This window comes from Oculina patagonica, chromosome 10, assembly GCF_052425735.1.
Source record: "Oculina patagonica isolate OP01 chromosome 10, crgOcupat, whole genome shotgun sequence".
In the NCBI taxonomy this organism is placed as follows: domain Eukaryota; kingdom Metazoa; phylum Cnidaria; class Anthozoa; order Scleractinia; family Oculinidae; genus Oculina; species Oculina patagonica.
In genome coordinates this window covers 708,469-736,308 of record NC_135767.1, presented here as the reverse complement: position 1 = coordinate 736,308, position 27,840 = coordinate 708,469, and the positions used below count along the sequence as shown (strand labels likewise).

Here is a 27,840-nt window from a genome sequence, read left to right as displayed (position 1 = left end):
AAAACAATATCTACAGGAATGTATGAGTTAATAAGGAGCCTCATTAAAGATCTAATTATTACTGACCTCTCTTATTTGCCCGTCTTTACTCAAAGAAAAAATATTCATTTGCATATAGTGCGCCGCGAAGTCAAAGGAGGCCATGTTTGTTCTCGGGAGAAGTCTGGATCCGAATCGAAAAAGCGCATGTGCCTCAAATAAGAATACAGTCCGCTGACAGGAATTAGAAGGCTCGAGTTGCTTGATGTTTCTTGGCGAAAATTCACGATGAGTACCGAAGTTCAACAACAGATTCAGCAGGATTGGGAGAACAGAGAATTCATTGAAATTGTCTCTGAAGGAATTAAAAAGATCGCCGAGTTCCTTAACGAGTTCGGTAAGTTAGAATTTTGGATCAAGTACATGTAACTAACTAACCAGAACTGACTGATCACACGAAACTACACTTTTTTGGCACGATATTTAAATCCCACCCTTGTTTGATTTTATTACATTTCCATAAACATATATATATAGCTTTTCTATTTCCCCTCTGTTTCCCATCGCTGTTTTGTGAATATACTCGCCATAAAGGCACCACGTTTTGAAGCATATGGTGTACAAGAGGGAAACTATTTAAGGGGACTACAATCCACCCCGGGAAAGGAACCCAATTTATAATATTGCCAGTGTCCCAACTTAATAGTTTGTGCATGTACAACTCCCTGCTTGCTTGATTTGCTATTTTTACGTCACCACAATTATATTAATCGAGTCTCTTACAGTACAGTCTGACATTCTGTCCAGAAATCCTTGTTTTAGTACAACATAAGATAGGCAATTGCTGTTGGTGGGGGTTAGGGGGGGGGGGTGATGGAGTGGGGTGGGTGGATGCTTGTTAGGTCGTGGTGCGCCCCCAGTTTTCCAAATCCTTTATGCAACATAGGCAGTTTTACAGATATTGATTTTACCCCCAAAGCATCCTATAATATATTTTTTCTTCTCTTTTGGTAATTGCAGGATTATCACAATAAGAGAATAAATCATTTCAATAAGCACTATAGAATGCCAAGGGGGCAAAATCAATAATATTATGGTCGCCGTATCTGTAAAACGGTTTATGACAAAGCAATTTTATTTGACATACAGATATCCCATTTCAAAACTCTTTATGCAACATGGCAAAGGTATCAATTCTATTTGATACACCAGTATCCTAGATATCAGACAACCTTTTAAATTATAGCATATTTTCACTGTTTTTGTGATATCTGCCACTCATTGAACAACCACACCCGGTACTTGATCACTGTTTGTTTGTTTCTTTCCTTTGGGTTCCTGGTCGTCCTTACTGTGTATTAAGCGATGTACATGCTGTGCTACAGGAAAAAAAAATGTATTTTATTTACCCACGTGACATGGAAGAGCTCAGGAGCTCGTAAAGACGTGTACGTGCATCCAAGATTGAATTGGAATTTGGAGTGTTGGTTTTTGTGGAGGGAAAACGGAAAAACCCTCGGAGCAGGAACAAGAACCAACAACAAACTCAACCCACGTATGGCACCGGGCCGGAATCGAACCCGGGCCACATTGGTGGGAGGCGTGCGCTCTCACCACTGCGCCATCCCTGCTCCCTGTAAATACAGCCACCTCTTAACCAGTTTGGCACTTGCAAAAACCAAACTGGCAGGAGCAGTGAAAGGCTGTTGTAAAGTATTCATACTTTAAACCTAAAATCTGCAGTTGCTTTGCCTAACCAGAGTGCTCTAAACCCATGTTGTTGGTTTGTCATAAAACTGGATGTGTTGCTGCGTCAGCGCAGCGGGCAAGTGAAACATGAATAGTTGATTATCAACTCGAAGTTGATAAAGGTAAAATTATGAAAAGATGATGTTTCCAGCATTTAGCCCTTTCTCTTTGCTCTAAGTAAAAGTCTGTGTCTGAGCAAAGTGGCCCATACAGCCGGAGCTTATCCCGGTTTCCGTAGCATTAAGCGACTAGGAGTATTGCTACTCCGCCCTGGATGGGATGCTAGTCCATCGCAGGGTTACCCCCCAGCAGTAAATTCGCGGATACCCATTTATACACCTGGGTGGAGAGAGGCACTGTGAGTGTAAGGTGTCTAGCCCAAGAACACAACGCAGCACCCCGGCCAGGCTTCGAACCCGGAGTCAAACTCGGGGTCGAACACGCTAACCATTAGGCCGCCGTGCCTCCCATCTCTTTGCTCTGACAAAGGACTAATGCTCAAGGTGCCAGCTTTTCTAAATTGACTACAGCAATTTGCCTATATCAACTTCCAGTACATGTCAAGTACTTTTGACCTAAGATTTGCAAGCAACTCACAAATCATCTGCTTTTGCATTTAGTGCTTCATGCAGAAAATAAATTATTTCCCGTAGCGTGGGTCCCTTCAAGAAAAGAAAGCCAAAATCCTTTTTCTCCATTTTTCAGACATGTCATGTAGATCAAGATTAGCAACAATAAATGAGAAGCTAACATTACTGGAACAGAGAGTGGAATATATTGAAGCCAGAGTGAGTATACTGATTGACAGCAGACCTTCACAGCTTTAAAATCAAGCAAGCTGTTATAACTCACTATATATTTAGCAAATAATGGAAAAGCAATGTATTATGCCATAGTAAACAGAACAGGAATTTCAGAACATGGGAGAAATTTTACCGGCATCCACACTTGTGCGATAAACACAAGCACAAGCATAAGCACAAGGAAATGTTAGTGTGCACTGAGGTGAAATACTTGTAAGCACAAGCATAAGCAATTTTTTCTAAAGCACTGTGCACACTTGCTTGTGCTTATCGCAAGTGTGAACATCCTTGTGGTTATGTTTGTACTTATGCTTGTGCTTATGTCACTAGTGTAAACCAGCGTTTAGAATAACATGAGCCACAGGCAAGAGTTTCTACATAATATTTAAAGACGTGTTCTCAAATAACCCGAGTGCACAATGTAAGTTCTGATATTCCTCTCAGGGGCCAAACAAAACTTCTCTCTGCTACGTCCATATGGGAAAGCATTGTTTATTCTCATCTAGTGTCTACTTGACTAAAAAACAAAGGAGAAATAAGATTTTGATTACTCTTGAAAACTAAAGAATTGTTTATTTTTTTCCCAGGTGACAAAAGGCGAGACACTATCATGATGTACATTTAACTGGTGCTGGAGGAAGCGGTGTTGAGAAAACCTGGTGTAAAGTGAATTAGCCACCATCCAAAAATTTAATCCATAATGCATTTTGTAAATAAAGCACGCTTTGGCTACCTCAACATTTTTTTTATATGAATCAGGTTATAGACCAACAGCTGTGTAGTTTTGATATTTGTATCATAAATAGTATAGTAGAATCTTGAGTCACAGTTTTACACTCGTCTGATAGATAAATCAACTGCTGTTTTACTTTTAAATTTGAACAAGAAGCAACATCAGTATGGGTTCCAAGCCCTATATTGTTGGGCAATAGTGACATAATGTACACAAAGAAATTTCTTACATAGACAATAAATCAAAGTACAGATTTTGTAACTTTTATGTAATTTTTTTTTTTTTTTTTTTTTTTTTTTACCAATTCTTCTGACTGGTCTCCATTCAAACATCCTCAAATTCTCCCAACTAGTAAGTTACAAGAAGTGCATAGAAACCAGTAAACAGAATTTGTATACATTATGTATTGACAATGGTGATCTGTTAAGGGTTTTGGTCATTAATAATGGGAAGGGGCATAAGGTGGAAAGGAGGGGGGCACCCCAAAATATTTCTTCACAAAAAAAGGAGGCAATCTTAAACATAATAATAACATCAACAACTTTACCTGAAAAATCAATGTCTTTCAGAGGGTGGTTTGAAAATGATTTCAATGCTTAACAATTATACATAACTGAATTCAGGCTCCACAATACTTTATACTTGCAAGGGTAGTTATCAAGATTCCCCCCGAGAATTTTACTTTGTACTAAGATTATGGCCGCCGGGAATTTGGTGGCAAACCCTCTAGGAATGAAAATCCTGGCAGTCATAATCTTGCTGGGATCCCACCTCGAATCCCGCTGGTAATCTTGGAGGGAATCCTGCCGCGAATGAAAATCCCAGCGTCTTGTCCAAGAACAGCATTTGAACCTGGACTGCTCCATTTGGAGTCCACTGCTCTATAAGGACACTGCAACTCACTTTCTTTTCCTTTAAATGAAGATAATACTAAACACACATCACTGACATGATAACAGGACAAGACCTGTTGTGTTTTATTCAGCATCTCAAAAATACACTTGCACGAATTTGGTGTTGCTAAAACTAACAAATAATTATATTCTACACACTGACTAACACTATTAAAACTGTTGCTAAGCAACAAAATGGTTATACCTGCTGTACAGCTAATTGCAATATTATCTACAAAATGTCCTTAATGTTATTTCACAAAAAGTTTTGACATTTTTATTTTAAAACATTACATTTCATGGAAATTTACTTGAAGATCTGCAAAAATAATAAAAAGATGGGCAAAACCACTAAATTTTTGACTTCATACCTTTGCCTTAGTTTTAAAGATGTTAACTATTTTCACAATGATTCTAGCCATGCAACTTTGCACATGGGCACCTAACAACACCAGCATTTAATAATAAGCAATTGTTTTAAGCAGAGCTCTTTGAAGTCTTTTAGCATGTTTAGTTATTGCCACTTCAAGGCAAACCGTGATGACTACTGAATCTGGGCCTTCCAGTCAAATGAACTTAAGGAAAGATTTTCCGATTTTTTTGAATACTGTAATTTTTTAGTTTATTAAAAATCAATTGAAAATAAAAAAATGGTTCACGATCTTTATTTTATGAAGCTCAATAGTTTGCATTTAGTGGATTGGATTCCATTATTGGTTGTCTCATTTTCCACTTACATCTCATACTACTGCAGAAGTGCGATTGAAAACATGATTGTTGTATCTCTTGTAAGAACAGCAAATTCTTTCCGTTCAGTCTCTTTTGTGAACAATTTTCATGCAAAACATGCCAAGCCAGACAATACTCTTTAAAAATAGAGCGGTTTTCACTTGAGTGTCGAAAGTAAATTGCGTTTGCTTTGGTTTTGAATTACTACGCTTAGTGATTGGCTTAAAAATCTCGCGCCACTTTCTCAGCCAATCAGAACTAAAACCAAAACCAATCGTGACTCGCTCGCGACGTTTTCCCGCGCTTTGCGCTGGCTACTGTATTTGCTTTGAGTTTTGATTGGTTCACTGGATTGTCCGTGTCTTTTGTGATTGGCCGAAGTAATTACATTGGTTTTGGTTTTACGACACTCAATTGAAAACTGCTCTAATGGTCCAAACTCACTTGATTCACTACATCAAATAAAGATCAAAATTCTCAATCTCACCTCTTCTGATTATTACTGCAAAATAAAACTAAAACAATTCTTTCACCATTTCAATAACAAAATCATAAGAAAGATACCAGTTTTGTTTGATGCCTCCCTGAAGAAATTTTGAAGACATTAATTTAACTGCTACAAAAAATGGCAAGGCCTAACAGTAACAAGCTTATGACATTATGTCTTAGACTATAAGGGGTTATAAAATGCTATGACTTTTGCTTGCATTTGCCAAAAATACTGTACCTTTTTCCCTTGCCTGCAGAGAATAGGATTTGCATATTCTACATATGAGCAAACTTACAAAAAATATTTTCTGTGCCATGGATTTACAATCTTGAAACAAGAATCTGTGAATGAAAATGCTTCCAACCAGCTGAACGTTCTGACCTAGCCTTTCTAGTAAAACTTATAAGCCTGGATGTTAACTTACTCATCTCATTATGTCTATTTCTTATACAGTAGCACCCTGCTATTTTGAACTCAGTTTATTATGAACTTTTGCTATCTTGATCATTATCCTGTTTTCGAGCTTGATCTCAAATTCCTTCACTTTCCCCCCAAAAAATTAGCTTTTCATGTCCCTCTCAAGAGAGTTCAAGACAGCAGGATTCTAGGAGAAGTTAGGAGAAATTGATTACAAATAAAGCATGTAAATTATTTCCACTTCAAAATAATTAAATATTAGTTCTGATATTCTCATGACCTGCATGTGTGATTTTGTGTTAATATTTCAATGAGAAACTAGATGTTGATAAAAGTGAGAATTCAAAGGATTTTTGACTGGAATTTTCTATCCTTACAGCACTGTGGCTACAGTGATTCAGAAATTAGTTATTACAACATGAATGCCACAGTTTTGTTAAGTACAGATTCATGTTTCAGCCTTTGAAAAGCTCACAATGAACCTATTTCAATGCTAATGTACATAAACACGAAAATTTAACATTTTTTCTACTTTGCTTGACAATCGAAATAGAAGGATTTTTTAGTATTCAACTGTGATGACTTTGGTCTTCAGGTATTCATTCAGTGCTTCTTCCCCTAAAAATACAAGAGAAATATACTGTTAGCAGAATATCTACAGCACAGCAACTTCTAATTAAACGATATCGATGAGGACTGTTACCAAACAACAACCAAAGATCTCTTATTATGCTTTCAAGTCACTGGAAGAACCTTCTAAGCTTTGATCAGCTAGTTGGCTTCTTAAATCTGTGCAATAGTTGCATAACTCTAACAAGAGTGAATGGAGGTGGTTGCAATACAGCAGATTTGAAATTTAAGCAAGCTTAATATTTTTAACTTCTTTATCAAATTAGCAGGACCCAGCTCAGTGCCAAATTTGGTAGCCAAATTATAATCAGACTGATAACTTGGTACTGTTTTCCTTGCCATCCATCCATGTTTGGAATAATTCTTGCATTTTTGCTAGTTAAGATTTTTCAAAGATTTTTTTAAAGATTTTTTTTGGAAAACGGTTTTCACACTGATGAAGGGCTATGCCCGAAACGTTTGTGTTAATTACACAAAATGACACTGTTGACAACATTTTTTTAGTTTTTTTCTTTATAGTACTAATTTGAAAGTGTCACGCATCAACTGGGAATTTTTTAACCCGCATTTGTCAAGATTTTTTAAAACCTGTTTAAGAACTTACCCAAGTCTTTTCCAAAACCTGACTGCTTAAACCCTCCAAAAGGAGCAGCAACGTCAGTTTTGTTGTATGTGTTGACAAAACATGTGCCTGCATCCAAACCATCAGCAACACGCAGAGCCTTGACATAAACAGAAAGAAAAATTAGGTTGTCAGGTTACCCACCACAAGTTTTTGTAACAAGAGGTTTACGCGTAGGTAAAGTCTGCATTCGAGCCAAGTAGCCCATCAAGCCAGAGCTGATATCCAAGTTTCAATAGCATGAAGCAACTAGGAGTATTTCTACGCCCCCTTGGATGGGACACTAGTCCATCAAAGGGAAACAAGAGGTTTAGACATCCATAAATTCAAGTGATTAAAAAATCCAGTATTTAACTAACCTTGCTCAAGTCCTTTGTAAAAACACCAGATGCAAGACCATACTCGGTACCATTAGCACTTTTCAAGACACCTTCAATGTCACTGGAAAAAATAAAAAGAGATTGCATGGTTAGAACTTAACTCTATGAGGATCACGGGTTTGATTGGCTCAGCAAAATTTACCATCTCTTATGGAAACTGGCACATCAAGGAACCTATCACTGTCTGTCTGCTGTCAGAAATTGACAGGTCACAGATAAATGGCACAATGGCAGGTTTCCAGGCCATGTTTATGTGAGATTTTATGCTGACTGTAGCCCGCATAGTAGGCACAAGAAAAATATAAGAAGTAAGTTACGGTTATAGCTCACTCTCCTTCCTTGTCTCTCCTCTAATGCTACAGTACCCTACTACCTATATTACTCCACCAAACTATGCTGATGGGCCTTTTTTAAGGCAATGTATAAGTGTGCATCACTTTTTAAACATTCTTTTAACTGACAATACTCACCCATCTTCAAATTTAGATATGATCATAACTGGGCCAAATGATTCCTCGTGAGACAAGAATGTGTTGTCCTTTACATCAGTGAAGACAGTAGGCTCAAAAAAGAACCCTGAAGAGAAAAAACATGTTATGATGAAGCTTTTTAGTTAAGACTGAGTTCAGGTATAATATATAATAATTATTGTACTTTAACTGAAAACAACACAGTTAAATGTCTGTTAATCACACAGCACAAACCTGGCCTGTCAATCTGTTTGCCACCACAAACTAACGTTGCTCCTTCCTCCACTCCCTTCTTGCAGTAGTCAACAAGAGAATCAAGATGAGCTCTGCAACATCAGCAAAACAAATCGTGCTTACAAACTGCACCTTTGTCATAAGGAGAAGTTCAAAACAACAAGCATTCACTGCTTTTGTACAAATCTACTGTATATACTGTCTTGTTGTTGTTGTCATTACCAGCACTGTAAGTGACTTACTTGTGGTTCTGAGGGCCATGATCTGTTGAACGATCAAGAGGATCTCCAATTTTCATCTTTTTAATCTCGTCAACCTATTATAAATTCAAATTGGTTTTCAGTGAAAGTCATTGCTATGGAGTTTCAGAATTTAAAAGCCAATAATTAAAAAAAAAAATTGGCATAACTGAGAAAAAAAAAACTGTATTACCCGATACTTACCACTTTGTGGACATACTCGTCATGAATGGATGCTTCTACAAAGATCCGACCTGAAATGAATTTACAACGAAACTAAAATGTATACAGTCATGTCTTTATCAAGTTTGCATATAACTTAGGTAGAAGATAGATCAGCCCAGAAACAGAGGGTGCTCAGCCCAAATCTCCATTCACTGAAAGATGCCAGACAAATGTACTTATTCAAGTACGGATAAGAACTCGAATTCCATGTTTACTATCTATTTTGAGACTCGTAACAAACTGCAAAGCGACTACTGGTATTCAATGTTAAAGGGAAGAATACAAGTGTTAAAAATAGTAGCAACATCTTACTCACCAGCAGCAATGCAGTTTTCTCCTTTGTTGAACATACAAGCCATCATTCCCTGGTTACAAACAAATATTTGTTCAAATCAGTTCTTATACTCTCAAAAGCTAACCTGGAAAAACACATAGTGTACTGCTTACAGTTAATTCAAGGTTCAGTCAAATAGAGCGGTTTTCACTTGAGTGTCGAAAGTAAATTGTGTTTGTTTTGGTTTTGAATTACTATGTTCAGTGATTGGCTTTAAAATCTCGCGCCACTTTCTCAGCCAATCAGAACTAAAACCCAAACCAATCGTGACTCGCTCGTGCACGTTTTCCCGCGCTTCGTGCCAGTTACATGTATTTGCTTCGAGTTTTGATTGGTTCACTGGATTGTCCGTGTCTTTTGAGATTGGCCGAAGTAATTACATTGGTTTTGGTTTTACGACACTCAATTGAAAACTGCTCTAACTTAATCCTGATTAGTAAAACTTCTTAGGTTCGACTAGAAACCTTGATACTTAAAAGTTTTTACTGCTGTACGAGGTGCAGGACCATAGGCAGGGGGGTGCGATGGGTGCATCCGCACCCACCCACAGGCCACAAAGGTGCGCCTTATCAGGGAGTTAGGGTTAAAATGACTCTCAGAATGCAGGTGGACTTAAACAACTTGATTTTTCAAAATTTCCCGGCAAAGAATACCCCTGGACCCCACAGATGCTCGCGCCTCTGGTGCTTGCACCCACCCATGCAAGATCCTGCCTATGGTCCTGAGGTTATGGTTGTAATAAATATTGACTGACAAAAAGAATGATGTATTCTGTTCTGACCTGTCTCACAGCCCTGTCCATGTCACAGTCAGAGAAGATGATGAGTGGTGATTTGCCACCCAGTTCCAGAGAACACTTCTTGACATTGCTCACAGCACAACTACAGGAATAATAAAGTTACATAAAGTTTATGAAAACAACTAATCAACAAGCATCGCTAAGTCTGCTTCCAAGCTTAAGCTTAATTCTGAATTTTACAGCCTGACGTGACTAGGACTTGAGTAGTGCTTAGTATTTAGAAAGAATGCCACATACCCTACTATTAAATAATAATAATAGTGTCTAGAAAAAACTTGACTCTCAAAGAAATATGTAAATAATATACAACAAAATGAGAACCTTTCCATAATGGACTTTCCAGTTTGAGTTGATCCAGTGAAGCCAACCTTTCTGACATCATGATGAGCGCAGATACGATTACCAACAATAGACCCTGTAAGAAAACAAGGAAGGAGGAAATTAATACTTTACTAACAGCTGAAAGTAACTTTCACACTGAACATGTGATTCTTTTAATATTATTCATAGCTATTTCTAATCTCTACAGGATTTGATTCAATCTCACTGGACTCCTAATATTAAAATTTTGAGTAGACTTCCGAGATCTTGCCAAGATTAATGTAGCTCTCTAAAAAACAGTCAAGGCAAGTTTCTTGGGTAACAAGCAATAAAACTACAAGGTGTGCAAGGAGCTAGACAGTGTACCTGATCCAGGCAAAATGTTGATAACACCCTTCGGAAATCCGGCTTTGGCAGATAGCTCAGCAAACTTTAGAGCTGTCAAAGGTGTTACCTACAAAATAATACAATGCAAAAATTGATTAACACAATAATGTACAATAATTTATCGCCCTTTTACTAGTGGACACCTTCCATAAATGGACACTTCTGTCATGTCCAATTATAACCTTCAATAAGCATACATCTCCCTAAAGTGGACACTCCATTTGGTCACAAGGGGAGTTTGCTTACGGGACATTCAACTAAGCTAGACAATAAGTACAAGAGAAATAATAATATTTATTCCAGATTAAATGTTTCTAAGGATTTCCTGGGTTTTATTATGTGTCTACATGAGTAAACCTCAAGTGTGATTTGTTACCTCTTGTCATGTGTTGTGAATGTAACAGACACAATTTAGTAGAGTGACTGTCATTATGATTCATTGTAGTTCATACCTGGGCTGGTTTGAGGACAACTGTGTTACCAGCAGCTAGGAGAGGAGAGATCTTCCACGCTAACATCATTAGTGGATAGTTCCATGGCACAATCAGACCACACACACTGCAAACAACACAATAATTATAAATAATACTTAATTCATATGAATTCATAAATAGCCATCGTACTTGACATTGACACTGAACTTGAAAATGCTGTCATGAAGACAGGGAAACATTGTTCTCAAATTAAATTATATCGCACATTTTCATTTTAAAATACTCAATTTGCTTTTTTAGCTTTTTCGGTGTCAAGCAAGAAATATCAATTCACTGTACCAGAACTTTGTCATACATTTTGTCTAATGTTAGTTCTGGGAATTTGGTGGTACATGAAGACAACAGCTCTTTTTTTTGTGAATTGATGTTGTAAAAATGAATTAGATTATCATTCTTCAAACACAATAATTGAGATTCAAAGCCTTGCTACCACTGGCTATAGTAATATATTACTTCCTTTTTATCACGACAGCACTGCCATGAGTGGTGAAGGAAGAACAACCACAAACATGTCTTTGATTTCCAAATAAAATGCCCTACACATACATTTGTATAATTGCGTTTTACCCATCACCGATAGCTCTGTCTGTGAATCACTGTTTGATTCTCTCTGACAGATTTGAGAACTACAGTAATTATCAGAAGCTTCCCGAGATGGCAAGTTCAAGGAAGCATAAGTTTCTGCCGAGAGCATGTCAAACAAGAGAATAAAACTTTTGATTTGCCCCAATTGACAATGAAGCTTCACTGTACCTTAATGCTATTCTACTTCCTTTTTATCAAGGCAAAGATGCCAAGAGTGGTGAAGGAAGTGCAACCACTTAAGCATCTTGCTCAGAAATGCTGGTCTTTGACTACAACCTTCAAAAGCAAGGTGGAAAGGGTTGTCTTAACTTGGGATTTCCTGTCTGGCTGCAGATTAAAATTAGTCACACTCACAGCAAAGAAAAGAAATAAACAAGGTCAAAGAAGACATCAAACTTTCATTGTCATTTCTTAAAGTGCTTTCCTTCACATGTGCAGGTTAGTTTTTATTTTACTTAGGCAAACAGACGTAGCCTGCTACTGATTTTTTCACAAGAAAGTGTCATTAGTAGCTCATTTGGTAAGGCAACATGCTGCTCTCGGAAGGTCATTGCTTGCATAGTTTCCAATGTAGCCTCAAATATTCTTTGCAACTGCTTAGGTTGCTGAACAACTACAAATCTCACTTTTGCCAGTTCAGTTGAGAGAAGAAGCCATTAACAGAAAAATCTCTCTTTGAGAACTGCCCAGAGACTGCAGTTTTTGACACTGAAATTGGTGATGTTTTATTCATTATGATTATCAAGTGTTTTACAAAAGCATTGTCCACTACTTACCCAATTGGTACTCGTTTACTGTAGCACAAGTTCCTGTTGGGTTTGGCATTGTTGATTGGAATTGTCAACCCCTGTAAAGAAAGAAACCTGATTGTTTAACTTCTTTCCATTAAAGAACTCAGATCCTAAACAAATACTTAAAGCACTCAGGACTCCAAATAGCCTGTGTGCAGAGCAAAGGAAATAAGGGACATTTGCATGCAGGCTAGACTCCAATTTGGCAAGTCTGATCCACAGGATTGCAATAGACTTAAACCTTTCAGTCCAACTCATTATATAGTAATTCTCCTTACTGATTATCACATAATTATTTTGTTTAATGTTAGTTCCAAGAATTTGTTGGTCAATCAAAACAATAATAATCCCCTAAAAATTACTACGGTATATTTAGAGAGAAAGCCACATCAGCTCTAGCTGGTTTTCATGCGGGTCCTCTGTCCAGATCAAATTGGAATTTGGAAATGTTGGTTTTTCAGGAAGGAGGAAAACCTGAGAACCCAGTGAAAAACCCTTGGAGTAAGGTAAGAACCAGTCACAAACTCAACCCACATATGGCAGCTGGTCGGAATCAAACAAAGACGACATTGGTGGGTGGCGAGCACTCTCACCACTGCACCATCCCTGCTCCCCTAGGTAATAATTTTCTTTCTTTTTTTCATATCACTTGCCTGGATAACAATGTATCAATTATTCTATTGCTATTATAATTATTACTATTGGGAATTGAAGGGTTGACAGGCTTACTGATCAACAAAAATATTTTTTTACCTGAATCTTGTCACTCCAGCCAGCAAAGTAACGCAGTGTAGCAATAGACATACCAATGTGGGTCTTAAGAGCAAGAGTGTACACAGCACCAGAGTCAAGAGATTCTATTGTGGCCAGCTCCTCCTGGTGTTCTTCCATTAGATCAGCCAACCTACACAACACAAACACAAAAATAAATACACAAAAATGATCCCTGTCCCTTTACGTTAAAGGCAAGTCTGTTTCTAAATCTTGACAAGTCAATTGGGCCTAGCTTTTATTTTTAAAACATGATCAATTTAGTCAACAGAAGACTTGCCTTGGCTCCCTGCCCATCAGGCAAGTAGGCATCAAAAGTTACCACCCAGTAGGAAAATCTACTTGTCCCAAATGACTGGAAGGGACTAATTCTTTCCCAAGCCCTACTTAAAGTGACTAGACATGTTGCTACTCCTCCTGAATGGGATGCACGAACATTATTTACCAGTAAAGTGTTTTTGCTTACTTGTACATCAGGTGTCCACGATCTCTGGCATTCATTGTTCCCCAAGGCCCATGATAGAAAGCTTCCTGAAAACAACCGTAGTTACATGTCTCAGAAAAGTACATATATAAAACTACCACATATGAAGAATAAAAGCCCTCTAAAAGGACATGTGGTTACTGTCTGCAGTAAATGAGAATGACAATGATGAGAGAGGAGTTGTATGTTTAGGTTTATTGGAGAGTACCTTATTTGTACCTAATTTCGCAGGTACGATACTTAATTTCGCGATTTTGACGAGACAGTATTGGTCAGTATTTGCCGGTGTTTTATTTTCGCGATTTGGATAAAAAATACGCTACAAACATTGAAAACATGTCAAAAAGGTTAAAAAATACGTTTGCGGGTCTTCATTTCGTTTAACCTACAATGCACTCTAATAAGCCTGTCACTGTCAACAGCTCTTTGTATTTGTATGGGAAACACAATTTATACTTAAAATTGATATGACTTTCTTTCAAGTATACTGGTAGTCTTGTGGTTAGTACGGTCGCACCTAATGCGTTTGACGCCAGGTTCGACTCCACCACTTGCCATTTTTTCTTTCTTTTATTTTTTGGTTGTTTTTAACATTTTCTTTTTTCTTATTTTCTTTTTCTAAGTGTCTAGTGCAAATATTGTGTTTAGTTGTGTGTGCAAGTCCCGAAAACTCCATTTCAAGTTCGTAGTTTGGGTTAAATATTCGTTCAGTGTGTCTTGCTCCTTGACAAACGTCCCACGAACGAAGACTTGAAGACCTCAATGTCCACTTTTTCTACCGTTGAGTATTCTTCAGATTCATTTCCTTCAATTCTAGACTTCAAAAGATGTCTTTTAATTGTTAACGGAGAAAAAACATTGCCTTGAAAGGGCCTACAACAGACGCCATTTTCTTTGTTTGGTGGACATGGGAAAACGAGCCTGCAATGTCCCATACATTTTCAGTATGTTTCGGTCAGCGGTTACACAAATAAAAAAAGTCACTGACTTACTAACTTACTTACAGACCGGTCGGCATAATGGTACTGGCTTTGCTAAAAGAGCCAGTAACCACAAAAAAGAACTTCTTACCAACCAAAAATATTTTCACTGACAATAGTAAGACTGGTTCACTGAACAGTAGCCAGTTACTGCTTCAAATTTGGTATTGACTACTTTTGACCATAGTAAGAGAGTTCTTATCAATACCATTTCATCTCCAGAAAGATGGTTGCCAATTAACAACATTAACAGCACTCAATACCAAAACCAGCAACAACCTCAAAATAGAATTCTCTCACTTTGATAACAAACAAATTTAGGATTTCCCTTCCAATACTAAATTCTGACTTTTACCTGCACTTGGAAAAACACATCTTATTTTCACCTGTGGCAACTCTGATATCATCTTTTTTTACCTTTTACAGGCCTCCCTGATATCTACATGATTGTTATAATAATGTTTGAACCTTTTTGTTTTTTACTAGCTAATAAAGTGCAAAAGCACTTCAATTTACAGCTTCATAAAAAAAACACACAAAATTAATGTCTACCTTTGCTGCTGCAACAGCTTTATCCACATCCTCAGCACTGGCAAAAGAGACCTGGGTAATAACCTTAAGCAAAGAAAAAACAAGAAACAAATTAATCAAACAAATAAACATAGCAAAGCATTGTGACAACATTTTTCTTTCTTACCGAGCCATCATTTGGGTTGATAGCATCAAATGTTCGTCCAGTGGAGGAGTCCACAAATTCGCCATTTATAAACAGCTGATGAGGCATTTGGACTGTCATGTGGTTCACCTCCATGTCAAACTAAAACAAAAAAATAGAGGTTAACCCTTTCAATCATAAGACTGAATGTTAATTCTCACCATCTATTTGACCTACAACATACACACCTGGTACGAACTTGTGCAACCTACCAGTACATTGCAAGGAATTAATTTGTCAGATACTTACAGTGTCACAGCTGAATTCCTCAAGGCCTGCACCACGAGATCTCAGGATAGACAGTCGAACAAAATCTGCATATCTAACACAGAAGAAAACAAAGTTTAAAATTTAACTCATTGAGACAACAAAAATATAGAATGCTTTCCCTAGATATATTGTCTCGGAGCCAAAGACTGGTCGTGACCACTGTTACCATTACATTACATCTTTATTCATCAATCATTTCATTTACACTATCTTATAGTACCTTGTATTCATGTAAATTTCTTCTGCCTCAAGTACTACAGAACATGCTTCTTTCACCTCCTCAACAAGCCTAAAAGAAACAAGCCAAGGTTAAAACTGATTCTTGTATTTAACACCAAAATAAACACTCACTGACAGGTAAAGCTAAAGCACCGATAACAGTTGTTTTAACTTAATCACCATTACACAATTATGGGTGCACCAAGACAGATTGAATTGATCTTCACAACATATTTTGTTTACCTGGTAACATCCATAGAACCAGCCCCAGCCTTGAAGAAGTCTGTATCTTCAACAATATCTGGATTGGCCAAAATACCAGTCCAAATTTCCTGCCAAACAAAATAAGATGAGGATAATTTTGAATGACAATGTGTTTTACTGTACAACGTTTCACAATCAACATGTAATGTCATACTGGAGCAGGATAGTCAAAACCACAGTGATCATGGTGTTACCCTCAGCTTCGCCTCAATGACTTTTTCCTCATCAGTGAGCTCAATAGCTTCTGCTGCCTCCTCTGCGTGGCCGAACTTGGCTGCCTGGATCATACGTCCATCTTCAAGTTGAAGTGTCTTGACAGTCAACTGCAAAAAAAAAAATTAAAATCTCAGAACACAGCATTACTGGCTGGATTAATTGAAATTGACCAAGGTAAAGGTTAAGCCTGCTGTTAAGCCAAGTGGCTCATCAGGCCAGAGTTAATCTCTGTTTCTATAGCATTAAACGGCTAGGAGTATTTTTACTCCCCCCTCGATGGGATGCTAGTCCATTGCAGGGTTAGCAGTAAATATGCTGGTACCCATTTATATACCTGGGTGGAGAGAGGCACTATGGAGTACAGTGTCTTGCCTGAGAACACAACATAAAGTGCCCCGGCCAGGACTCGAGCCTGGACCACTCGATCCAGTGTCTGGCGCAATAACCATCAGGTCACTGTGTCTCACAGAAAGTGATCAAGCAGTACAGTAATTTTTATTTCTATAAGAAATAAAGAAGTCAATGACTTCTGTAATTACTGTTGACTTACCATCTTTCCATCAGTCCCAGTCAGTGTCATACCACCACTATGAACAATAGCAGGTGTATCTGATCCTTCAATTGTCACAGATGTACCATCAGGAGGTTTGTCACCAGGCGTCAAGTGTGAACCATAAAATGTCACTTGCTGTAAGAGAACGTAATAACTTTACATAAACAAAGGAGACACCAATCACCGTAAGTTTCCATAATTCATAGGACTGCTCAATTTTATCCATGAAGGGAAGCTTTGCCTTAAACATAAAAGGAAAACATCTCAAACACTGTTCAAGTACAAGCTTGACCCTTCTATAGTTTTTTCAAAAAAATATGAATTCAAAAATTTTACAAACTCACCTGGCCATCAATCATAGCCCAGGCTCCAGGAAGCTGCAAGATTAAGCAGAAAATTATTACTTTTAAACATCTTTTGCAAAAATGAATGTACTGACTTTGTAATGTACCTTTAGATCTGGATGGGAAAGAAATTGAAAAATACCAGTAGATGAATGTGTTATATATTATTGTTTTTCAGTAAATATTACTAGTGCTTACTTTGTCATTTCCGCGAATAAAGTTGTGCAGCGCCTCAGCTGATTGAGCAAAGTTTATCTGCATTAGAAAAAAAAAGCAAATTAGAAAGTAATCACATGTTCTATCAACAATGCAACCCTGGCAATGCCTCTTGGTTCCAATGTTTTGCTTTCTGTCTGAAGTTTTTAACAGACATGATGAGGTGATAATAAATAAATACACCTCATTCAATGGTTTAACATATAATACAAGCAATGAGCAAAATTTCTGCTCGTATAATATTTTTAACCAAATCAGGGATTAATTATTCCACTATGTTTCTACTAAGTTTGGGTCGGTATTCCATAAGTTTGTCTGTCCATATTTTTGCCCTGTTCTACACTGAAATAACATGACATATTTGCGCATTCTTTTGCCCTAATATGGTAAAACGGCACAATAGTGGAATAGTAAGTTACAAAAATCACATAGAGCAGTTTTCAATTGATATTTGTTGTAAAACCAAAACCACAGTAATCACTCTGGCCAATCACAAAGGACATAGACAATCCAGAGGACCAATCAAAACTCGAAGCAAACACAAGTTACCGGCACGAAGCGCAGGAAAACATGCAAGCGAGCCACAATTGGTTTTGGTTTTACATCTGATTGGCTTAGAAAGGGGCACGAGATTTTTAAACCAATCACTAAGTGTGGTAATGCAAAACCAAAGCAAACGCGAATTACTTTCGACACCCAAGTGAAAACCGCTCTAGGATTTTGTAAGCAAAGGTAAGGTTAACCCAGTGGCCATGCTCACAATCAAATTAACCTACAATGAAAACATTGCATTATTAACCTTTGCCACTTCTTTCTTTTTCCAGATTTTGTCATAAGTTGCTCCTTCTTCTGGTTGAGGAACTCTTGGAGCCTTTCCATCACCAATCAGTTCAACAGCTTCCACCTAAATCAAAAACAAAATATACTAGTTTAACTTTTAAATTTAAAAATTAAAATTTGCGTTTCTTAGAGAGGATGCACATCAGCCCTAGCTGGCTTTCATGCGGGTTCTTCACTAAGAATCAACAATCTTCAGCCCTGCATAAAAGTTAAACATCACTCCCGGAAATCAACAACGAAATTTTTTTGGAAACTCAAAAAAAATTATCATAACAAATTCATCTGATTGGCTTTAATTAGTTACTTGACTTGAAAGAAAGCAACTTTCCTTTTCACATTTAAAGGTTTGAGCCAAGAGTATGTAAAATCTAGTGTGTTTGTTCAGGTGAGAGTACATGTGGTGTTGAGGAAAGCTGTTCTTATTGACTGATGTTTAGACAAGCTGAGCAGGTGTAACTGCTGGACTTTGAAGATGACTGCCATTCAAGATTCATTGCTGTTCATATTGTAGCAACCTTCAGCCTCTGCTTCCAAAAAAAAAAAACATCAATTTTCAATTTTCCCTGACTTTTATTCAAAATGTCAGTTTTCCCTGACTCAAAATAACATTTCCTGACTTTTCTCTGACCTTCAAGAATTTTATTTTCCCCTTACCACTTCCTGTAGCAGCCAGTTTACCACTTGATCCCATAGTTTCTGTCAAGGTTGCTTGGCAACGTGACATTCCCATGGCAACACAGCATTCCTATATGGCATTCCTGTGTAATGTGGGCACCAATACTGTGCACCAAATTTATCATTGTTTTTATAGGAGAATTAAACGTAGCATACCATGCCTTTGATGCCCTCAGGATACAGGAAGCGATTGTACAGAGTATCCACTGTCTCATTAGGGTCAATATCCACACTCTTTTGAAGGAGGATTGGTCCTGTATCCAGTCCGTCATCAGCCCAGAACACACTGAAGCCTCCCTGTTTGTCTCCTTCCATTAAGGTCCTGAGACAAACACAGTTTACTGTCTTTAATATATACAGGGCTGCAAATAATTATTTCCTTTGAAAGGACATGCGTCCAACTAAGTTACCATTTTGATCGCACAAAACAAGAGTGAGGTCGAACCTGCTAATCTAATGTGTTTTTTATGCAGAACATTGGTGTTTGCACTGGAAAGCAAAAACAAAGGTGTCCAGACATTCTGTCCGACCACAGTTAAGAATTTCATCGGACATTGGAAAATTGTGGTCGGCCAGTGTCCGATGTCTGACTGTTATTTGCAGGCCTGTATACATGCAGGTAGATCCAGGGGTCGTGAGAGGATTGCCAGCCCCTCTTCCTTATGAGATCAAACTTTCTTCCTTCTCTTAGAATGTTAGAAGTGTGTTCTGTATCACTGAAATTCACCTCTTAGAAATTTTAACTGCGTTGCTAAGATGTAGCTTAATGTATACAATCAATAGACCAGAAAGATGTTCACAATGCAACCTTTTCATTTTATACATGACTTGAATTTATTATAGTGGTGAGAATAACAGAATCTCTTATATTCACCACAAAAAAATCTATAAGGGCTCTCAAGAATTTGTTGATTTCTTTCTATTCTGTACCTGAAAGATCGAGCAGACATGGACTACTAAACCTTGTCTGCCCCCGATTCAAACGGGAGTCAGAAGGCGGAAGGTCTTTCACAGTATCGACTACACGCCTCTGGAATACTATACCCAGCATCATAAGGAACAAGCCTAGTTTAGTAAGTTTTAAGAAGGCTACGTTTGAATTTTTTAAAGATACATACAAACATTTAGATCATTTTACCTTTTAGTTAATTCTTTTATATCAATTTCGTCATTTTAGAGTAATTTTTACCTAGTTTTTATATTATTGCGTATTTTTAACTAAATTTTGTAATTTTAGATTGTTAGATTTTTAGCATTATTTTTAGTTCTTGATTGTATTTTATATTAGAGGGCCACTGGTTTGTCAGTTTTTTACTGTTATGTGTTTACCCTCTATAAATAAAGTTGATTATTATTATTATTATTACCTGCATATTTTTGATTGCCGGTAAATGCCAAGGGTATTTAATTAAAACTCAGTCTTGTTGATCCAACTTATATATTTGAACCTGCGTTTTAATCAAGAACTCCACTAGGTAAGAAAAGGGTCACCATGGTGATGAGACATTAATTGCATTATGTTAGGAAGTGATTAGGTAACAACAATAGAGAGATTAAGCTTGAGGTTATATGGCTAATGGCAAACCCAAGCTTGACTTTTATTTTGTTACCTTTTTATCAAATTCTAAAATTAATCCTTCATAAAAACTGGGAAAAATCACACATTCAAGACAAACACAAAACAACCAATATCTGCATATGAACACCAAATGGCAAATGACAGGAGTTAAATTTTTGCCTTTCGGGGAAAAATAAAATGTCATGCTTAAGGTGGCTCAACTGGATTTTCAAGGGGTAACACCGCTCAAGTTTGAGAATTAACTACGTCGCCAATAACAATGCTATCGAAAAACGATCACCACAGTTGTATTAGATAAAGATGAAATTTTTTTATGATCAGTGTTATATTGACATCGGAGTTGCCATAGCGACGAAATGACGTCATTACGTTTTTTACTTTCGCTCGTATTACTCGGCATCAGGAGATTTTTTAGAAAATCGCTCAAAGGAGCTTGTACCACACATGGCTCCCTCGATGTTGGCAAAGTTTGAACAAATTCTATGAGAGCGTTTTCGAAATATTTGGGGATGAAGTTTTCGGGCCTATAAATACAGTCAAAAACATACTAACGAGAAAAAGGGGTAATATCTAAAGAAAACGACGCGCCTGTGAATTGCAATTCCATCTTATAGTAGTTTGATTTCATTTAAAATCGTGTGTAAAACAATGGTGGGGATTGCTTTGGTCGATTGCGAGAAAAAAGAATTTGATGAGCGTGCGTTCCGGTGCTCTTGTTGCCATTTTTGTTTATAATTTGGTCTCTGCCTACAAAAGTGATAATAAATTTAAAACCGCTCGATGAATTTTTTTAAAAAATTGACAACCTTGAGGTTTGTCATCAATTGATATAGCTTGCAAGTTTCAAGCTCATTGAAAACATTTAAGGCAGTAAAATTGGGCCTTCAATGTACTGATTTTTTCTCGCAGATTTCGTGTTTACAAGCGAGTGTCCTCATTATTCACGGGTATTGTTTTCAAGTTTCATATCCACGTGCACGACTTCAGCAAAAAAATTCATGTGCATTAAATAGGACGCTCGACTGCTTTCCGAACAATTTTCCGAAACATGCTTATATTGCTTAAAAAATTGTAACAGCATTTGTCGGGCTATTGATGTCAAGGGCCTCTGTCCAGAAAACGAAAGCTATTATTCTGCATATATTGTCATTGCTATTCTCACCCCAAGGCAGATTAGCATGCTTCGGAAAAATTTTCGGAAAGCAATCGAGCGTCCTGCTAAATGCAAATGAATTTTTTTGCTGGAGTGGTGCACGTAGATATGACAATTGAAAACAATACCCGTGAATAATGAGGACACTCGCTTGTAAACAGGAAATCTTCGAGAAAAAATCAGTACATTGGAGTCCCAATTTTACTGCCTTAAATGTTTCAATGGGCCTGAAACTTGCAAGCTATATCAATTGATGACAAACCTCAAGTTTGTCAAATTTTTAAAAAAATTCATCGAGCGGTTTCTAATTTATTGTCTTTTTTGTAGGCAGAGACCAAATTATAAACAAAAATGGCAACAAGAGCACCGGAACGCACGCTCATCAAATTCTTTTTTCTCGCAATCGACCAAAGCAATCCCCACCATTGTTTTACACACGATTTTAAATGGAATCAAACTACTATAAGATGAAATTGCGATTCACAGGCGCGTCGTTTTCTTTAGATATTACCCCTTTTTCTCGTTAGTATGTTTTTGACTGTATTTATAGGCCCGAAAACTTCATCCCCAAATATTTCGAAAACGCTCTCATAGAATTTGTTCAAACTTTGCCAACATCGAGGCAGCTATGTGTGGTACAAGCTCCTTCGAGCGATTTTCGAAAAAATCTCCTGGTGCCGAGCAATACGAGCGAAAGTAAAAAACGTAATGACGTCATTTCGTCGCTATGGCAACTCCGATGTCAATATAACACTGGTCGTAAAAAAATTTCATCTTTATCTAATACAATTGTGGTGATCGTTTTTCGATAGCATTGTTAATAGCGACGTAGTCAATTCTCAAACTTGAGCGGTGTTACCCCTTGAAAATCCAGTTGAGCCACCTTAATCTGATCTCTCTCATATTAAAATATTGACCTGCCTTTAAAAACAATACTAAAGAAAACAACTCAGGAAGAAAGGTCAGGAATTGCAGACTGATAGACTAGAATGAAAGACAGCTTTAAATATCAATTTCCTACACTCTAGTCTTTCAATAGAAGTTTTTTACACCCTTTATTTTCGAAGAATTCTCCCAATTTTAGGACCAATAACTAAATAATACTTGTTTTACCCATATCCAATTTGATTTTAATTACCACATACTTACATGTAATTATTTTACTTCCACAGATTAGATCTAACAATACTTAACAGTAATATTTGACAGTTTAGCAGGAACACAAAATATAATTAATAACATTTGTTGAAAAAGACTTGATATCATTATGTTATGTAATCACTTTTTGAAAACTGTGAATTTTTTTTACCATCTCGACAAAACAACAAACCCAATTTTTGTGTAAAAAAAATATATTTTTTTTTGTATAAAAATCTCCACCTTGGAATTGCTTCTCAAAGAACATTTCAGAATTGCCTGTTCTCTAACTAAACGCAATAGAAACTTCTTTTAGGCTTCATGCAGTCACTTCTTCTCTTAATGTCATCCACTCACTGCCATAATAAGCTAATCCTGGCTAAGTTTATACAGGCTGACAGATAAAAATTAGCACTCGTCCAGGCAAGCTTCGACGTGCTTCGACGTTATTCTTTTACGCAATTTGAAATTGTGTTTTTAGGCAATAAAAAATGGTACCCTTTCTGCTGTGAACAATTTTAAAAGTAACTTGTAATGAATATGTCCAGGTTAGGCAAGGACTAACAAAACTTCAGACTCACTTTTCTAACATTACTTGCTACCTACATCTACAAGGGAAATATTTCCTGCCGGAAATATTTCGTATTGTAGATTCTCAAAATAAAATAATAGTGATATAGTATACTAATAATAGCTAGTTTCTCTTATGTTCACCAAGCGAAACAAGATGGCGGCTCGATTAAATATCGCATACGTTTAGATTTACATTACGTTTTAAGAACAGCAATGTCAACAATTTATCAAAATGACAACAATAACGGTTAAAATCACTATTAAACTCTTCTTTGAAGGAAAAGAGAGCTCAACAACCAGTCTTATCATCAAATATTTAATAACATTTCTTTTTCGTGAGAAAGAGAAACGATCAAATGAACATCGACTCAACACTACCGGCTTACGAGAAGGACTTTTCTTTTGTCCATAGCTTTAATCCAGTTTGACTCGTTTCCTACTTGCTAATTAGCTCAACACGAGCACCCAACCAAAATACTGTACATTGTTCAAATCTGGAAAATGTTGTATGACTCGCTGGCTATTGTTATCGTATTCAAATTTTCGCAGAAGCCGACAAGAGCAGAGGCCAAATATAAACAAACTTAAATTACCGAATACAAATTTCAATTTATCGTTGAGTAGTTCAACTTTGTTTTGTATTATATTTTATGGCTGAGTGAATTCATCTCTTGTCAAGACAGGGACCATTTAGTTGAATAAATGGCCTTACTAAATAATGTGTACATGTGAGCCTTCCTAAAACACAGAAGGGCATCCCGTGGTTCACAAAACCTCGTGGAATGAAGAAGAGCTTCGCGTGACAATAACAAAGGATACTCACCAATTTATAGCTGAAGCTCCTCTGTGTCTTGGCAGCAAAGATGGATGATAAATAATAGAGCCATGTTTAGGGAAATCAATCACGTTCATCGGGATAAACTGTGAACAAAATGGAAGCACGTTCAATTCAGCGCCACAAGCTTTGTACGCGTCTACCACTTCGGGAATCGGTTCTCCTTTCGTTCTCCATCGCGGAAATTTAAAAACTGGCACTCCGTCTTGCTCAGCTCCTGCCGCAAGAATATCTGGCTTGCCTTTAACGTCAGGAATAGTGAAGACTCCGACAATTTCGTGGCCTTTTATGCGAAGATTTTTATACACTTCCAAACCAAACTGGGACTGGCCGATCACGGCGACTTTCAAGGAACCCATAGCGCTTGTCGATGTGTATATAGTTCTTCTAGCTGCTACCTGTACAAAACGAAACGCAGAGAGCATTATTCGCCCGTCTTGACCACAATTTCACGACTGATAGACTCGATAAAAGCTTGATCTTCGAAAACTGCGTGTTCACGAGTATCAAACTATGTGGCGCATATAGTAAAAGCCGCTCAAAAAACTCTGTTGTCCAAACTAGTTGGACTCGATTTACGCGCCAATCACAGAAAGCTACGCCGCGCAACAGGACAGACTGGTTATATTTACAAACGACTTGCACGAGTAGGCGTTTTGGGGGGTGTGTAAGGGCACATTGTTCTTAGGCGATCACGTAGATGTGGGAGAGAAAGAGACAGGACATAAAGCTCTATTAAAGGGAATTTTGCAAAGAAACTGTAAAAATTAAGCTTGCTAAGTAGACTGACCAAATACAGATCGTACGTGACTTTGTAAAATGCTTAGTTTGATGTAGCAAGTGACCCGGGATTGTGACCTGAAATTGCTTCCTTCCTCTCAACACGGAAAATTGCCCACGGCTATAATGGCCAAAACACAAAAAACCCAAGTTCTTAGAATGTGGCTCCTGCGTTTTTGATTGATTGAAGACTTTTATAGAACGATGATTCTGGGGAAAATCTTGCATCTTCCGTATTTTAAAAATCCCTGATTGTTGTAGCTTGTTGTTCAAATTGCAAGATCTGTATTTAATGCACTGTCATGTTTTGTCGACGAGAAGTACATGTGTTTCCGTCACACGTCTCAATTTTATATAATTTTAAATTTGCTATAGCCATGGCTATCACAAGATAAATTTTTGTCAAATTTCGTGACCGATCGACGGAACGTGAAAACAACAAGTTGACAAGTCGCCAAACTCTCCACATTCTATTCCGCTCGCTCTAAAAGTTCCTAAACATAGTCACGTCACTTCGCTAGCACTAATTATTTTTTTATTACTTACCCGTAGTAATACCGGAAAAGCCACAATTTACAACCACAGAGTTGTCCGAGAATCTAACACGAACTGTAGTCTCACACACGAGCTAAGATAATGGCTCAAAATGGCGACAATCCAACATGAACAATGGAAAAGAGGATGATCATTGATCAATTGTCTAGTGCCACCAGGCACAGTCTGTCTTTGGAGTGACAACTTAAAAGATAAAGAAATCATGAGAGATTAGACTAACCAATGGCAAACTAACACGAAGACATGATTTCGAAATATTGCCTTATTTTGGAGGTGTAATCAAATGTATTAATGCCACACTCCTAAAAATAAACATGCTGACGGATAATGATATACAGAATTTTATTTACATAAGTGAGAAGCACTTGAATATAAGTTTTACTAATTTTGAAAATACACCTCTCCTTCCAGCATTCAACTACTGCTGGTATGCTAACACTTTCCATTTGTACTGAGTTTGACTTGCAAGTAATGAAACAATGCTGAGTTCTCTCAAATTCACTTGTCTTTTTCCGATGACACAATTTTGTTTATTTCTATGATGCCAGAAAAATAATGTGACATCATAGCTGTGTAAACACTGGTTTCATGCAAAGCATGCATCTAGCCTACTTTCAGTAGTGCACATCAATAAATTGCAGACTTAATGAGCTTTTATTCATCAATGTGGGTTTATGAGGGTTACTGTTGTTGATGCTGCTGCTACTGATGATGATGATGAGAACAAGGACAACGACGACAACGATGACCACAATGACAACAGGAACAGTGCTCATGATAAGGATAATATATTATAATTATTTGCTTGTAAAAACAGCCACTCCCCATCACTAACTGCTTCCACAGACACTGACAAGTGACATGTGAATGCATTCCCAAGCTCAATGATAATTATCTATTTGCAGAATTACTATTCCCCAGTCCCATTGCCAGCTTTAAGGTGTTCAGATATTCACGAACCAAATACAGTACATGTAAATATAAAACCACCCCCGCACACAAACATTTATCATTTTAAAGCGCAAGACCACCCAATTGCAAGGTATACATAAGTACCCTGAAAATTCAAATTTGATCTAACATTATGGCCAAAGCCTAGAAGGAACTCCAACATACAGCTTTCATGTATACAAGTATGTGCCACTGGATTGGAATAGAGTTGGGACTCCCACGCTGTACAGGTATGGGTTTATATAGTTTTTCAGACATTTTGGTCCCAAATTGGGTTATAATGTTGCCATTTTGATGAAATTTGGGTACGCAGCTTTGTCATCTGGTATGAAATTGGGTATGGAACCACAAGGGTGTATTGTATATACATGTGGGGTATAGATTTTGGCCCTTTTTTTTCTAGGGTATGGTTTATGCACTTTTCAAAAAAAGTATTTCTATGATTGTTTTTATTTATCCCTAGTGAGGTGCGATTAAAATCTTCAGAACCCTACCTGGGTAGGGTCGGGTCTAAAATAGGGTTAGGTATTGATTTTGTGGTCAGGTCTGAAATAGAAGGGAAAATCATATATACTGGTATTTGGCCTAAAATAGCGGAACAGTTTGAGGAAGTGTGCCACACATCCCACCCAACTTTTTGGAGAGTACCCCCTCCCCCTCCAAGACACAACCTCACCCCAAGGTTTTTGCCATGGGAATTTAATCATTTTTTCTGGCATTCAACATTCAAATTAAGTGTTTTGATAGATATTTGCAGTAGTTTCTGCACAGGGATAATGGAAAATTCATGACATTTAAAAATCCAAATTTTACTGTTTAGTCTGAGATGGCTGAGAAAATTTAAAATATATTTTCAGTACCAAGAGCACCCCTCACCCAACAAAAAATTGTGGAATCTTCCAACCTCACCCCACCCCCCAGGGGTTGACCAGCACACCGGGTTTTTTATCGCGGACGGAATTGAAGGTAAAACCTTACAGACTCTTTCTTGCAGTAAGATCATAAATGAAATTTTAACCTTACCTCATCTTACCCCACTTCAATGCTAAAGGCACGCCACAAAATTCCATACCAACGATCGAGCGAGTTACCGGATGGTAACATGCTTGTTTAATTCATTCAAGTTCCACAACAGAAATATTCAGAACGATCTTTCCAACTCTGACCGTAGTTTTCCATCTTCGGTGTCTGATATTTTGCTAACTGTTGCTAACGAATGCACCGTGACCGATAAAGTTATGAACTTATGTACTGTCTCTGATCTCGCAGAAAGCATTCGAAGGCCCTCGGAACTTTCCATCACGGGATCCGAAGACAAATAAATCTCCGGGCAAAGTCCGCAGTCACGCGCGCCAAAAATAACTAGTTACCAGTCTCCCCTGTACTCGCTTTGATCGAAAGATGGTTCGCGTCTTGCGCGCGGGGA

The 27,840-nt window shown here is 37.5% G+C and overlaps 2 protein-coding genes across 4 annotated transcripts; one reads left to right on the top strand and one right to left on the bottom strand.

The window, feature by feature from the left end:
- The first annotated feature begins 221 nt into the window (after positions 1 to 221).
- Positions 222 to 3,520, top strand: LOC144628241 (protein BRICK1-like). Its single transcript, XM_078486312.1, has 3 exons — positions 222 to 376; positions 2,434 to 2,516; positions 3,119 to 3,520. The coding sequence occupies exons 1-3, from the start codon at positions 268 to 270 to the stop codon at positions 3,143 to 3,145; spliced, it is 219 nt and encodes a 72-aa protein (XP_078342438.1). The 5' UTR covers positions 222 to 267; the 3' UTR covers positions 3,146 to 3,520.
- A 1,873-nt stretch (positions 3,521 to 5,393) lies between these two features.
- Positions 5,394 to 27,504, bottom strand: LOC144628448 (cytosolic 10-formyltetrahydrofolate dehydrogenase-like). 3 transcript variants are annotated; one of them, XM_078486542.1, is made up of 29 exons: positions 27,438 to 27,504; positions 25,455 to 25,646; positions 24,117 to 24,526; positions 19,008 to 19,173; positions 18,136 to 18,240; positions 17,319 to 17,375; positions 17,121 to 17,153; positions 16,774 to 16,911; positions 16,202 to 16,330; positions 15,987 to 16,075; positions 15,745 to 15,813; positions 15,504 to 15,576; positions 15,237 to 15,356; positions 15,092 to 15,154; positions 13,542 to 13,606; positions 13,058 to 13,208; positions 12,290 to 12,360; positions 10,887 to 10,992; positions 10,414 to 10,501; positions 10,048 to 10,141; positions 9,709 to 9,808; positions 8,910 to 8,958; positions 8,573 to 8,622; positions 8,372 to 8,445; positions 8,130 to 8,221; positions 7,896 to 8,001; positions 7,405 to 7,486; positions 7,028 to 7,145; positions 5,394 to 6,411 (listed from the first exon to the last, which is right to left on the bottom strand). In XM_078486542.1, exons 3-29 carry the CDS (start codon positions 24,485 to 24,487, stop codon positions 6,356 to 6,358), a joined length of 2,715 nt encoding a protein of 904 aa, XP_078342668.1. In that variant the 5' UTR covers positions 24,488 to 24,526; positions 25,455 to 25,646; positions 27,438 to 27,504; the 3' UTR covers positions 5,394 to 6,355. The 3 variants fall into 3 exon arrangements, with proteins under 3 accessions (XP_078342668.1, XP_078342667.1, XP_078342666.1); XM_078486541.1 differs by lacking the exon at positions 27,438 to 27,504 and having other exon boundaries at positions 25,455 to 25,764; XM_078486540.1 differs by lacking the exons at positions 25,455 to 25,646; positions 27,438 to 27,504 and having other exon boundaries at positions 24,117 to 24,795.
- Between the last annotated feature and the right edge of the window lie 336 nt (positions 27,505 to 27,840).

What these genes read in the sequence shown, in the direction of transcription:
- LOC144628241 (XM_078486312.1), top strand. Translation starts at nt 268, where the DNA reads ATGAGTACCGAAGTTCAACAACAGATTCAGCAGGATTGGGAGAACAGA. An exon ending in CGAGTTCCTTAACGAGTTCG is followed by an intron (nt 377 to 2,433) that starts GTAAGTTAGAAT and finishes TCCATTTTTCAG; the next exon opens with ACATGTCATGTAGATCAAGA. An exon ending in TGGAATATATTGAAGCCAGA is followed by an intron (nt 2,517 to 3,118) that starts GTGAGTATACTG and finishes TTTTTTTCCCAG; the next exon opens with GTGACAAAAGGCGAGACACT.
- LOC144628448 (XM_078486540.1), bottom strand. Translation starts at nt 24,553, where the DNA reads ATGCTCTCTGCGTTTCGTTTTGTACAGGTAGCAGCTAGAAGAACTATA. An exon ending in AGGAATTCAGCTGTGACACT is followed by an intron (nt 15,357 to 15,503) that starts GTAAGTATCTGA and finishes TTTTTGTTTTAG; the next exon opens with TTTGACATGGAGGTGAACCA. An exon ending in GCTGGAGTGACAAGATTCAG is followed by an intron (nt 12,361 to 13,057) that starts GTAAAAAAATAT and finishes CTTTCTTTACAG; the next exon opens with GGGTTGACAATTCCAATCAA.